The sequence below is a fragment of the Scomber scombrus genome, chromosome 16 (genome assembly GCF_963691925.1).
Source record: "Scomber scombrus chromosome 16, fScoSco1.1, whole genome shotgun sequence".
In the NCBI taxonomy this organism is placed as follows: domain Eukaryota; kingdom Metazoa; phylum Chordata; class Actinopteri; order Scombriformes; family Scombridae; genus Scomber; species Scomber scombrus.
The window spans coordinates 7,851,051-7,865,605 of NC_084985.1; the positions used below are offsets into that span (position 1 = coordinate 7,851,051).

General features: G+C 36.4%; 2 protein-coding genes across 2 annotated transcripts in view; both read right to left on the minus strand.

The window, feature by feature from the left end:
- The window catches only part of clic1 (chloride intracellular channel 1), a 99,589-nt gene extending 95,578 nt beyond the window's left edge, over positions 1-4,011 (minus strand). The window contains exon 1 of the mRNA XM_062435677.1: positions 4,008-4,011. The gene's annotated coding sequence lies outside the window, so the exon portion shown is untranslated. The remainder of the gene's footprint in view (positions 1-4,007) is intronic.
- Positions 3,058-11,671, minus strand: neu1 (neuraminidase 1). Its single transcript, XM_062435674.1, has 7 exons — positions 11,449-11,671; positions 10,098-10,287; positions 8,480-8,742; positions 5,156-5,338; positions 4,006-4,225; positions 3,668-3,913; positions 3,058-3,546 (listed from the first exon to the last, which is right to left on the minus strand). Exons 1-6 carry the CDS (start codon positions 11,560-11,562, stop codon positions 3,693-3,695), a joined length of 1,191 nt encoding a protein of 396 aa, XP_062291658.1. The 5' UTR covers positions 11,563-11,671; the 3' UTR covers positions 3,058-3,546; positions 3,668-3,692.
- Between the last annotated feature and the right edge of the window lie 2,884 nt (positions 11,672-14,555).

Consider the following 14,555-nt stretch of genomic DNA (forward strand, 5'->3'; position numbering starts at 1 on the left):
AAGCAGATATATTTCAACGTTGTAGTCTTTTTAGCAATAAAGTCCCTCTTTTTGTTACTTCCATCATAGCTCAACAGGAAAGCACAAAGAGGGGATTTGGTGCTAAAAAGACTGTAAATGTGTCAGAGGTCCACTTGATATGATTAACGCAGACTGCTGAGGCCTCATATAAGCTTCAGATAAACTTTTAAATGCATTTTTGCACAAAATGACTGTGTGGACACGCAGGATTTTGAACCCATCACTTACTTTTTAAAGCACACTTTTAACAGACAATATAAAGGAGGAAAGATCACAATGAGGAAAAACCTCTTTCAGTCTTCATATGGACTGTTGTTTTAAACACACATGTAAACTTGTGAAACTATCCTCTAAGAAAAGGCAAGTTTATTTGTATTGCACATTTCAATAATAAGACAATTTAAATTGCTTTACATAAAACTTAAAAGGCATCGGGACAAAATGTAAAAGCAACACAAGACAATATGAAAAGACATTTAAATACAATTAAAAAGTGTTAAAATGGAAATAAAAATAAGGTAAGATAGAATAAAATAGATTAAAAAAAAGAAAGTAAAAGTTAGAGTACAGTGTTAGATATTAAAACAGCCACAAATTTGATTTAATCAAAGCAATTAAGCAGAAAAGTCCTCAGCTGTGATTTAAATGAATTGAGAGTTGCAGCAGACCTTCAGTTTTCTGGGAGTTTGTTCAGATATGTGGAGCATAAAAAGTAAACCCTGCTTCTTCTTGTTTAATTTTGACTCTGAAGACACAAAGCAGACCCCTAGACCACCTGACAGGTCCGGATGGTTATGCAGAAGAGCAGAAATGTATTTTGGCTCTAAACCATACGATGCTTTATAAACTAACAGCAGTATTTCACAGTGTATTCTTTGACAGACAGGAAGCCGGTGTAAACATGTGAGAACTGGACTGATGTGATCCACTTTCTTGGTATTTAAGAAGACTCAAGCAGCAGTGATCTGAATCAGCTGCAACTGCTTGACTGCTTTCTTTAGTGAGACCTGTAAAGACTTTGTTACAGTAGTCGAGTCTACTGAAGATGAATGCATGAACCAGTTTTTCCAGATCCTGCCGAGACATAAATCCTTTAATCCTTGATATATTCTTCAGGATATACTAGTAGGCTGACTTTGTAATTGTCTTAATGTGGCTTTTCGAAATTCAGAGTCTGTGTCCATGACAACACAAAGCTTTCTGGCTCTGTTTGTGGTTTATAAACATTATCGATTGAAGCTTGGCGGGGATGGATGAAGCATGAGTTGTCATAATACGAGTACCATTATCATTATTATTATTATTATTATACCGTCCAATTTTTTAAATGGGTGGGGGAAAAAACGTACTAAAAAGGCTTCAAAGAGATTTATCAAGACATAGAGGGAATGCCAGGTCACACACATGGCTGCCATTTATTCATTCATGTTTTTGTGTGCTAATGACAGTATTGAATTACCTAGCAAACTGTGTTAAAAACAACAATATGAAGTCAAAATAAAATAAAATCCCTTACTTTTAACTAATTTGCATGGTCACTCATAGATAAGCATCACTTCTATCCTCATATCTGTTTCATGAGAGTTTTTTTCAATTTTAAAACAAGTCTTCCAACAATAATATTGTTAATTTGGTAAATAAAAACATTTTAAAAAATATTCTTTACAGGATCCATTTAAGTGACATACTGGGGGAAATTAATGTACAGATATCAAGTCCTTTCCTTCCTGTGTTGTAATCATTGACATAAAGAATCAGCATCTCCGTCATTATTTAATCAGAAACACTAAATCATGACAGCAGATCAGCTCGGCTGCACTCACAACCAGTGTTGGGGATTAACTAGTTACGTGTAACAGTGTTACGTAATTTAATTATGAAATAAATGTAACTGTAATCCGTTACTCAGGAGGGTTTTAAACTAATTTTTTAATATTTAACATGTTACTGAATACATATATTGCTGTTTTTAATTCTATGAAATCAATATTTTGTTCATAAATCACGATGTGGGGTTATTAGGAACACACATGGGCTTAAATGGTGTCACAGTACCAGTTAATGTCAGACCCATGTCAGACTTTTGACCTTTTTCATCAAATATCTTTATTTTATTTTCCACAATCTACATGAACTAATGAATACATTTTCACATTAGAGATAAATCTTGCTTTATAAGAAATGATCTCCCTTATAAATCATGTCAGTATCCATGAAAACCACCTGAACTCAGATGTAGGTGCTTAATGGATACACTTACCCTAACAGCTGAAAACAAATAAATAAAACAGGGTAACTAGTAATCTGTAACGTATTACATTTCCGACAACAACAACCAAAAAAAGGCAGTATGAAATCTTGTGTGCAATCTTTTCTTTATTTTACAGATAAGATATTGGCCAAGATAGAACAAAAGGTAATCTTGTGTACAGTGCCGGTAATACAGGGCTTCAATTGAAACTTAATTATATATTTATTTATTATTAAAATATCCAAATCTGCGTACACTGGAGTTCACACTGATTACAAAGTATTCTGCATAAGTACAAAGGAGGACACTTTGACTACATGAAGTACTTCCCTCCTCACTCTCACATTCAATCACACATTCATTTTTCTTTGTTTCTAAAACCACTCAAATCCATTAGGAAATAGCAGAGGACATTCAAGTGCAGTCTCATAACAAAAAAAGGCTATTGACATTATTTTACACACACAGACACATGTTGCGGATTTACAAAGGCAAGGCCAATTTCAATCAGAGTGAATTCATGGCACACACATTAAAATAAAGGCAAAAAAATAACCCAGAACAAGTGCAGATAAATATGATTTGAATGTAGGCCGCTTCAGTATAAAATTATATTATCCGAGCAACTAGGAATGAATAGTATTTTACACTGAGTATACAGTGAATCTGACTGAATCTGTGAGGTGAATTCGTGGTGGATGAATTTTCGGGATGTGCTTAAAATCTTTGTGTTAACGCCATAATTTATATACAACCCCCCCCCCTCCCCCAAAGATACCAGTCTTTCATCTACCTCTGTGTGGAAGACTGATGTGATACTTTGGTGTGAATTCAATGTATAAATGAGGTGTAGTTGTCTGCTTAAAAAACAGCTGATATTTACATGAAAGTACAATTTAAGTTACTTGGAAGCTAGTGTACTTTTATCCCATCTGAAGCTTGCTATTATATATTGTATTTTGTCTAGGAAGAAGGAACTCCCAAAAAGATATTTTGGCTGTGCAAAAATACAAATCCCAAACAAACAGACGTAAAACTTGTGACTTCATCAACTTCAGGAATTTCAGACAGCAGAGAAAACAAGAAAGATGAGAACATAATTAGAGTCCAAACACAATAAGTTGGCGTTTCACAGTGCCAAACATCATATTTTCCCATGTTTTTTTATATACCATAAAATGAGCTTTTTAAAAGTCTCTTTTTTTTTTCTTCCTGAGAAAGTCGAGGGAGTTAACCACCTCGTCTTGTTTCCTTTTTACATCCAATGGTTGAATCTATGAGACAAACACAACAGACACTAAGAGGTCAGGTTCAGATACTCTTTTCTGTCAAATATGTTCAGTATTCAATATGTTTCAGCTCATATCTGACTGTTGATGATCTCTTCCTCCTTACCTCTAATTACCTCTACCTATGAGCCCTACCGGCCGCCGTACAGGTGCATCTTGGCGAATGAGATTGTCTCAATATACTCCTTGTGCCCCTTCTCATAGATGACAAAAATGAACTTCCTGTCCTCTGCTGAGCCGCTATCCAATGAGGTCATGCTGGAGTAGCCGCTTGGCCCCGCCCATATCTGGACAGCTTTATTCTCCCAAGACGTGCCATTGGTCAGCGACCATCGTAAAGTTAAGTTGATTCCTGAGTGAAAAAAGGCAAGAAGTCGATACAGATTCATCTTTTTTTTCTTGGTATCTTTGATTTTGATTGTTAGAGGTTGTGGTGACCCTTACTGTGCTGCTCGTTGGAGGGGTTGGTGAAGTAGAGCACTCCCTCTTTCTGCAGGGCTCCAGCCGCCACCGCAGGATCCACCAGCTCGTAGTCGAAGAACAGGTCGTCTATGGGCAGGGACATTCCGCCGTCCCTGCTCCGCACCACCACCCGACACCTGCAGTGGTAGTTGTTCTGGTTTCGCACGTTGATGATGATGCTGCCGTCCGGCATCTCGACCGGCTGCAGGAAAGGGCAGAAGAAAGAAAAAGTGGCAGTGTCTCGTGCTTTTGTGATGTAAAAAAGGTGTCTAAAGTGATGTTTAATATTCATACACTGAAATCAGATGAGTTATGACACCTCGAGATCATTGCAGTGAACACATCACACAAAGGTTGAGATAATTGCCCGGTGTTTTAAATCCTATTGGCTGATTTGCTCGGCCAGTAGGGGGCAGAAGGGCTCTGCAACAACAGCCCTAACATGAAGCTCTTTTGGGAAAAATGCTAGGAAACTATTGCAGCAACATTGGCATTCATTATCTTTTTTTTACTGGTTTATTTTCTACACAAACTACACAGAATATCTCTCAACTTTCTATAACAGCTAGTTGTTCATTTGACCTTTCTGCTGTTTAATATTGGCACAGGCAGCTTACAGTAGCTTTATCAGAGCTCTTTTTCAATCAAATTACCTGCCAGTTATTGCTAGAAAACTAGATTAGTACTTAGACTGAACTGTAGAGGAAATTTGCATGGCATAAAAACAAACGATAAATCAAATGAGGCTAAAAAGCTGATTTTCTGTAGGTTTCATACTACACATATTCATTTGATTCATTGTCAATATTAAAATACTGATAAATGGAGCTTTAATGAAAGGACCATCTGTCTGAATATGGTGCATTTGCTGTTAAATACATCCAAAATGGTGGAAATGAAAATTATTTAGTTTCCCAGTCACTGTAATATTTTGTCACAGTAGTGGGGACTGCTGAGGAGCATAATAATAGATAATAGACTCTCAGTTGTAAGTCCTTAAATTGAGTTTTCATGTTGTGTTGCTCTTGTAAGATGACTGCAGCCTGATAGCTGAATAATTAAGGCACATGCTGCATAGCCGACATGTTGCAAAAGTGAATTAAGTGATTTATACACAGCAGGGTCTGTGTACCTGGCACTCATCAGGGTTGAAGTCCTGCGCTTTCTTCTTCTGGTTGTACGGGATGCTTTTCAGCGCAGCGCCGTTGTACCAATTGCGTCCGTGGTCGTCACTCAGGATGCAGAAAACGCCGTCGCCCTCCAGCGTCCCGTGACCACAAACCACCAGCCTTCCTTTAGCCGGGTTGTATTTCTTCTGCAGATACAAAAATACAAAATGATGTAGAGTCAGTACACAATAAACAAAAGATACAAATAGAAAAGAGCAAATTTGATTGTAAAAGTTAATTGATTCAACTCTGAAAATGATCAAAGCAGAGATCACAAATAGATTTTCTGAATATGGAAAATTGATTACAGAGAGCAAATACATCACTCTGAAATTCTGGCCAACAAAAAAGCCAAAAGTTGAGAGCATTTTTCAGTGTTGAAACATGGATTGCCTTCATGCACAGAATACAAACAAGCTCTTTAAATAATCAGCACTGCATAATATACATTTCTGCATTTTCTATTGATTCATCCTCATAGAACTATTCTTACTTGTTAAAAAAACACTATAAAACGAGCTTTAAAATCTGAAACTAGCAGCCCGAACCACGAACACGGCTCTCTCACAAAGCAAAGCCAGAATACTAATCATACATATTGTCTGAGCTGCTGCAATCCAACAGAAGGTTTAGTGTCCCAAAAGCTGGCAGGAATCTGCACAAACATAATAGCTATACAGATGCTCTGCTCAGATTGTAGAGAGCGGGATAAGCAACTCATTTGCACAATCACAGCTCTCCCCTACTATTATTATGTACAGTCTAATTGCTCTCTTGCTGCAAACATTTCAAATGCACTGCTGTCTGTTTTGCAGCAATTAAACGTGCTTGTTTACAGAGTTCGGAAAATAAAAATCAACGTGGTCGTCGTCACATTAGGAGATGCAATCTGTTCACAGATGACATACAGTGGGTTTGCATTTTGCAGGTTTCTTTTACACATTTAGCACAAACAAGCCTGAGCTCATAATTTGAATATGCTGTCCTCATATTATATTAATGGTACATAAACTAGAACATCCTCAGCCCAAAATGGTCAATGCTGGTGATATGGGATGAGAGCCGCCAAATGTCAGATATGAGATGATTCAACTTTTGGATTCACACTCTTTGAATTAGTGAAGTGAAAAAAAAAATCTGATTATAGTGTAATATTCATGATGCCCAGTGCAGTGCAAGCTGTTCCTGATGGACAAGGATAGATGGTTTGCTGATGTTTGGTTCAAAACTAAATTAGAAACATAATCCTTAAATTATGTGACATGTACATTTTAGGTGCATCACCATCAGCTGTAGGAGTTTACTGCTCTGCCTGAAGAGAAAAGACTCAGTTTGCAGTGTGATTCAGGTGCGACTGAAGCGGAAGTCCATTTTATGTTGTATTACTCATTATATAATGATTTAGGAGCTACACTAATTAGTACAACTTCATTAATTTTTGATCATTTTTTCTGGATGAATGATTCTAAAACGAAACCTGAACTGTGTTTCAGGAAGGGAACATTTTACGTGGCTGATTTTATTTTGTAGAGTATGATACCGAAAACCAAGTACTTTGTTTGCAGTGTTATGTAAGAGTTGGGTTTTGTCTTTTGTTTAGGTCCAAAATTTGATGGTTTTAGATTCTCTTGGAGTATTTGTTGTTGTCTTACGTTACAGAAACTGAATATATTTTGTTTTTTGACTGTTAGTCGGTCAAATTAAGACATTTGATGACATCACTGTGGAAACTGTGATGGACAGCTTTTCACTGTTTTAAAGTTTTAAATGATCAGGATGATTAATCAATTAATTGAAAAGAACTAATTGAAAATAAATAATCGTTATTTGGAGCTCTAATACAGACTCTACAGCAGGGGTGTCAAACATACGGCCCGTGGACCAGAACCGGCCCACCAAAGGGTCTAATCCGGCCCACTGGATAACTTTTCAATGTATGAAAATTGTAGTAAAGTAATTCCAATTTTGAGTTTTTTCCCCCCACCCTGACCAGAACCCATATACTCTGAAATATTATATTTATATTCAACATTCATATATTGAACATCAATCAGCAGCTTCTGTGCAAAATAATCTGAAAAAACTGAGACATCATGTTGTTGAAATTGCACAAATTTTTCTTATGACATCTCAGACTGTTGATCTGTTTTGTAAATAGATAGTTTATTACAGTAAAGTCATATAAAATATATATTATTTATAGGTAGTTATTCAATGGTTTTACTGGTCTGGCCCACTTGTGGCTGTATGTGACCCTTGAACTAAAACGAGTTTGACACCCCTGCTCTATAGTATATATTTATCTGACTGTAAGTAAACCACATGTCTGCTGGTTAGTTTTAACTTGTGACTGCTCTTCCTCTTTGTGGGTGCAGTTTGTCTGATCTTGGCATAATTTGCCACAAATTTCTAAACTGCAACCTTTGACAGATTAGATTGTTCTTGATTCTTTGAACAATGTGGTCGAAGGCAGTATGGATGCTAATATTTGGTTTCCTGGACTAAAAGAAAAACAGACACATCTGGTGGTCACAATGCTGACAGCTGCATCCCAACTTTACTGTAGTTAAGTGGCATTAAAAGCATTATGATCCATCTTTGTTGCTCTCATATAATTCTGGAAAAGTCACTTCAGAGTTGACAATAAGTCCATTGTAATAAACTAATTAATTCCCTCATGAACAGTCCATAAAGTGTTCAGATTATTTTGTCTACTCTACTACTTTTCTACTTCTTTCTGAACTGGTTGACTAGTTTACGGATGCAACATGCAGTGAGCTTGAAATTACAACTCATTTTCACTTCTTAATTTAGACTGCATATTTGACATTTGATGTACAAGATACGTTTCCTCTTTGTATGAAGTACAAATTCTACTAAATAAGAACGTCATCCGCATTTGTCATCCAGGATCAAATTCAAACACAAAATCATGTTTAATCCTTCCTTTAGAATAATTACAGAAGTGGAACAAATGTGTATCGACTCAGATTTTTAGATTAAATTAGATTAAATGGTCATCTGTGCAGGGAGTGAACAGGATGTCTGTGACTCATCATTACTTTATAAACCACTCAGTTTTATGCCTTTAAAGTCTCTCTATAAGACTTGGTATTATTGCTAGTGCATGACTTGAATTACTGAGATCTCAGCAGCTTGTAATGGCTGTAAAACCAATGTGACATGAACACATAAAGATCACTAAGGTTACATTTTAGCTCACTTTACAGCTATGAGACAGCTTGACCCTGAGCCTCTCACACCTTAGTATCACACTGTTCTCTCACCTGGATGCCAAAGCCGGGCCCAGGGGCGAAATTCTTGACTCCGAGCTGCACCGAGAGGTTTCTGGGCGGGCTCCAGCTGAGGCCGTCGTCCATGCTCTCCACCATCATGGTGCTGGCCGGGCTGCACTGGTAGAGGTGGAAGCAGAGGGAGTAGATCAGAATAACTGAGCCCACTTCCTCATCCACCAACACCGAGCCCAGGTTCAGGCCGTCCATCATCGATCCGTCATCCACGATAAAGCTGGTCGGGGACCAGGTGTTTCCTGGAGGGGAAGAGACAAGGGGCGAGGGATTAGGACAAAAACTCTTGATTAAACTCTTCATACTGATGGATTTGAAACTTTCCATTCATAGACCACATTAAGTCAAATCATCAGTTTCACTCCACTTCTCAATTGGAAATCTTTTGTTGTCTGTTACTGTTCCTACTTTTACTGATATTACTTTTACTGTTTATTTAACTGTTTCTTCCAATCAGTTTAATTTACAGCAATCCAGAGAAAGATATTCAGACACCAGAGCAGATCTACTCAGGCTGTTGTGTTATGTTTCAGTTCAGCAGGATGCACACAACTCTGATACAGATTGAAGTGTGAAAGACTAAAATAAACCTTCACTTGTTCTCACTTTGTTAACATCATTTTGTGTCCTCAGACCTTCACCAAGTAAAACTAAAACAAGAGTTGAAGGAATTTCACCTGGTCTGAGGACAGAAATTATGTTATAGAGAGACAAATGATCGACAGTGTGCAGGTTTTTTCTCATTCTTTCAAACTTGTAGTATTCAATAAATACTGAAATAATCTAAGTATCTATCTCAGCTGGGATCCTTCTGGCTGTTTCAAACTCGAGGCTCAAATCTAAAGCCTCATATAAGCTTCAGATAAAAGTGTTTTTTGCCTTCAGGCTTTGAAACAACCTGCCTGAAAATATAAGGCTCGTACAAGATAAGAATCACTTCTAAAAACTCATTTCAACAGACTGGTTTTTATGTTACGTCATCCCTTTATTATCTTTTAATCAGTTTCATCATCACATTTTTGTTTTCCACTGACATCTTCTAAATGTCGGCCTTTTTATTGCTTTCTGTGTCATGTGTCTTTACTTTTTTATTGTGCTGCTTTTGCTTCGTCTGTCAAAGTACTTTGTAAACTCTGTTTTGAAAAATGTACCATATAAGTTAATATATTATCATAATACGTGTTATCATTGTAACCTAATTTTCCATTTTTTAGCTTATGAACATCACTTTGTTTTTTTTACTTTTGTGTTACTCATGATGTTGTTTTCTGATAAATCTGAGTATTAACATGCTAAGATGCATATGTAACATAAAAAAAACATTTAAATACAAGTTGAAAAATGCAGATAAGACAGCATTTTAAGCCATGACTGATGTTTGCTAAAAGAAACTAAGAAAGGATTGTAAATTTAACAGATTGTTGACTGCTGTTTTTTAATATTTCTCTCTGGTTTTCACTCCTAAGCATTCACAGCCACTCTGTTATTATGTGTTTATCTTTTTCTGCCTGTCCACAGTCTGTTTATTTTGTGTGTGGGGGGGGGGGGGGGGGGGGGGGGGGGGGGGGGGGGGGGGGGGGGGGGGGGGTCGTCTTGCCTTTGTCCGTGGACCGCCGCATTGCGATGAACTTTGCTCCAATATCGCTGGACGATCCTTTCCTGGCCTCAGTGAATGCCAGCAGGCTTCCCTTAGGGGTGAAGGTGAGCACTGGGATCCTGTAGGTGCTCACCTCCCCCGGGCCTCCACTCACCCACAGCAGCTGCTCCTCGTACAGGAGAGGGTCGATCTGGACGGAGAGGGCGAGAGAAAAATAACGTGAGAGGGCACGGAGGGACAAAACCTGTTAGGGCACTGATAATATTTTCAAAATCCAGCTGGTGTCAGGTTACACACTTCAGGAATCTGTCTTAAATCTGTGCAGCCCACATGCACATTTAAAATAGTTAATCTTCTTGTAATCATTCCTCCTGTTCATACTGACCATTAGAAGATCCCTTCATGATACAGTTATAATGTAAGTGATGGAGGAAAAAAATCCACAGTCCTCCTTCTGTATGTATGAATGTATTTAAAAGTTTATCTGAAGCTATTATGAAGCTTCAGTCATCCAAATGAGTCGAATCAAGTTTATATATATTTCAACAATACAGTCTTTTTAGTGCCAAAGTCCTTCTTTTTGTTACTATACTTCCACCGCAGCTCAACAGGGAAACACAAAAAGAGGATTTGATGCTTAAAAAGACTGTAAATGTGGCAGATATCCGCTTGATATGACTAACTCAGACTGTTGAAGCCTCACATAAGCAACAGATAAACTTTTAAATGCATTTTTGCAGAAAACTGAGCTGAATTTTGTCCTAATCACTTCCACTGAAAGCACATTTTAATCTTTTAACAGTCAGTATGAACAGGAGGAATGATTACAGCGAGGAAAAACATCTTTCAGTGTGTTAACTTATCCTTTAAAAACATCAAAACCTTTCAGGGGCAATTATAATATTTTAAACTTGAACCAGGAGTCAGGTTTAATAGTCGGGTGATGATGCTAATTTTAGTACAGGAATATAAACATTTGACACTGAGGAAAACACCTGAAGGCTTTCAATAACTGGACAACATAACAGAAATACAAAGATACAATAGCATTAAAAAAAAGTCAATGAAGTCAATTAAATATTAAATCATAATTTCTGACAGTTTTAACAGTCTCAACTATATGAATGCAGATGCTTCATTACATTTTTACAACTTTGTACTTGAACTCATCGATTTGATCCCTTGTTTCTTGTTTATTTTGCCTTTTTCCCTTCCTATACTCTGTGAAAAACTTTGTAACAACAGTTTTTAAAGGTGCTGCACAAATAAAGTCAATATTCACCACTTTTCTGCTGTTGTTACTGTGTTATAACTCAGATATTTGCAGTGTAATAACAACACCTGGGTGTACCTGAGCAGATCCTCGGAGACAAACACCTAGAGACACCAGAGCAGAGAGGAGAAACCACAGGGCAGCACAGAGCCGGCTTCCTGTTTCCGTGTTGGATCCTCGTCCTGAAAACATCGTGTTTAACTTTAACTCCACTTAAGAAGAAGAAAAGACTCAAAACGTTGAGATGAAAAAGCTTTTAAAAAAACTGAGAGTGAAAATGAGAGAGAGGGCGAGAGAGAGACGCTCCTCTGCTCCTCCAGTATCCTGATGTAGCTGTCTAGTCATATGATCAAGGTGGAGGTCACGTGACAATACGTCATAAAAAAAAAAATTCTATCAACTTTATAGACAACCGTGAAGCTCAAACAATAAAAAGTGACATATAAATAAGTTTAAATAATAAAATATAGAATAATAAACTGGAAAAATATTCAGTTATAACATAAAAAAAATTATACATTAAAAAAACAGTAAAGGGAATGTACAAAAAGCTTTTTTCATTCAGTAAAAAAGTAATACAGGAGGAAATAATTGGCAAAATAAACACATAATACATAAATGAATGAATAAATAAATAAATAAAATAACTTACAGTAAATGGAATATACAAAAAGCTTTTTTCATTCAGTAAAAACAAAGTAATACAGTAGGGAATAAATTGCTAAATAAACACATAAATAAATGAATGAATGAATGAATAACTAACTAACTAACTAACTAAATAAATAAATAAATAAATAAATAAATAAATAACAAAGTAAAGGGAATATCCAAAAAAAACCAATAAATACAAATAATACATAACAGGAGGACAAAAATAAATAAACACATAAATAAATAAATAAATAAATAAATGAACACATAATGATTAAATAAATAAGTAACTAACAACATATCTTAAATATTGTTTGTCTTTGTTGCTGTTCTATTTTAAGAAATAATCAGTTGTAACATAAAATAAAAAAAAATAAAAATAAAAACATGAAGTAAACAGAATGTACACAACACAAACAAAATAATACATAAGAGAAGGAAAAAATAAATTAATATGAATAAATAAATAGATCAATAAATAAATACCCACTTTGTAAACACGTTGGATACACTTTTATCCACATGGGGGCAGAAGTTTCCTAAAACAACACAAAGGACAGCAGACAGCCACAATATCATACACAAAGTACTGTATTATACAGAGTGAATGAACTTAGCCATGATGGGACTCAGTTTAAATGGAGAATAATACAAATGAGTCAATTAAAACATGACTTACAATGATTTTAAAACAATATCAAATATAGCAGCAGAAAGCAGGAAAAAAGGGGGGAAAAAAGAAACACTTTCTCTTTCAAGTGAATGGGAAAGTGTGTCCAAACTTTTGACTAGTCTTGTATTAACTAAGGTCCATTTATCTGTAGATCACAATCACACACAAAAGCAGTTTAAGTGAAAATCTGCCACATTTACTCTGTCTCTGTCTGTTTTAGCATTAATTCCCTCTTAGTGTTTCCCTGTTGAGCTGCTGTGGAAGTATAGTAACAATAAGAGGAACTTTGGCACTAAAAAGACAGTAACATTGAAACATATCTACTTGATTTGACTCATTTGGACGACTGAAGCTTCATAATGGCTTCAGATAAACTTTTAAATACATTTTTGCACAGAAGGAGGACTGTGGATTTTGTCCTGTATCACTTACATTGTCAGTGCATTATGAAGGGATCTTCTAATGGTCAGTATGAACAGAAGGAATGATTATAGTAATTAAAACGTATTACAATATTAATTTGGGCAGCTGATTGTTTTAAAACAGACTTAAGAATTATTCCTTTAACAAGTGAATCCGATCATAAGTCATTCATTTTTCACATTTGTCTATTTAGATACAAGTCTGGAGATTAAATGCACACTAAAAATCAATCACTGGATTATATTTGTACAGGGTTTGGATCATTATATCAGCAACACACACTGTTACCCAAGAAATACACTTAAAACAAGGAGTTGTTTTGTCAACATTTGTCAATATATTTGTTACAGTTTTTAGCTCAAGCTTGTTGTGTGTAACAGATGTCAGTGTGTGTGTGTGTGTGTGTGTGTGTGTGTGTGTGTGTGTGTGTGTGTGTGTGTGTGTGTGTGTGTGTGTGTAGTGTGTGTGTGTGTGTGTGTGTGTGTGTGTGTGTGTGTGTGTGTGTGTGTGTGTGTGTGTGTGTGTGTGTGTGTGTGTGAGTGTGAGTGTGAGTGTGAGTGTGAGTGTGTGTACTATGACTTGAGGTCACTTTCAGGGAAACAAATCAGGCTTAAGACCAGTTGATTGGGGACATTTTGTCCAATTGGTGACAAAAGTCATGTCCATAAATGGTAAAATGCTGATCTTTGGGTCAATGGGTGAGGAGTTAGATTTAGGGAAGTAATGGTGATGATAAAGTTCAGGGTCAGTCTCCAGGAAATTAATGTAAGTCTATGTAACGTCCCCAAAAGTGACCATGATCTGAGTTTCTCTTTCTCTCTCTCTCTCTCTCTCTCTCTCTCTCTCTCTCTCTCTCTCTCTCTCTCTCTCTCTCTCTCTCTCTCTCTCTCTCTCTCTCTCTCTCTCTCTCTCTTTCTGTGTGTGTGTGTGTGTCTATGTACAGTGTGACCCCACTGGACTTTATGAGTTAATGTGTGACCAGTAAAGATGAAACAAGATACCAATGAAATAAAACCAAACGGGCGCCTCTCCATATTTTATTTGCCTTTAAAATCCCAACATGTTTATCCTCTTTCACAATCATACTTACAGCAGCAAGCCCTCTTTAAAATATACAGGTTTTTAGTAGCCATTCTTTTTTTTTTTGAACCGTCTGTTTATTGAGTTTTACATATTACAAAAACAATAGTGTTCTGATTACAGATCTAAATACAATATACCCCAGAACAGATACCACCCCCCCCACCCCCCCGGCACCCAGCTCCAACAGATGGACATGCATAGGTAAAAGTAAATTAAGGACAAACAAAAGAAGAAAAAAAAAAATGATAATAATAATAATGATGATGATAGAGGAAGAGAAAAGATAGGTAAATAAATAAGCAAATGAATAAATTAATGTATGAATAGATAAAAATAAATAAATAATAACAGT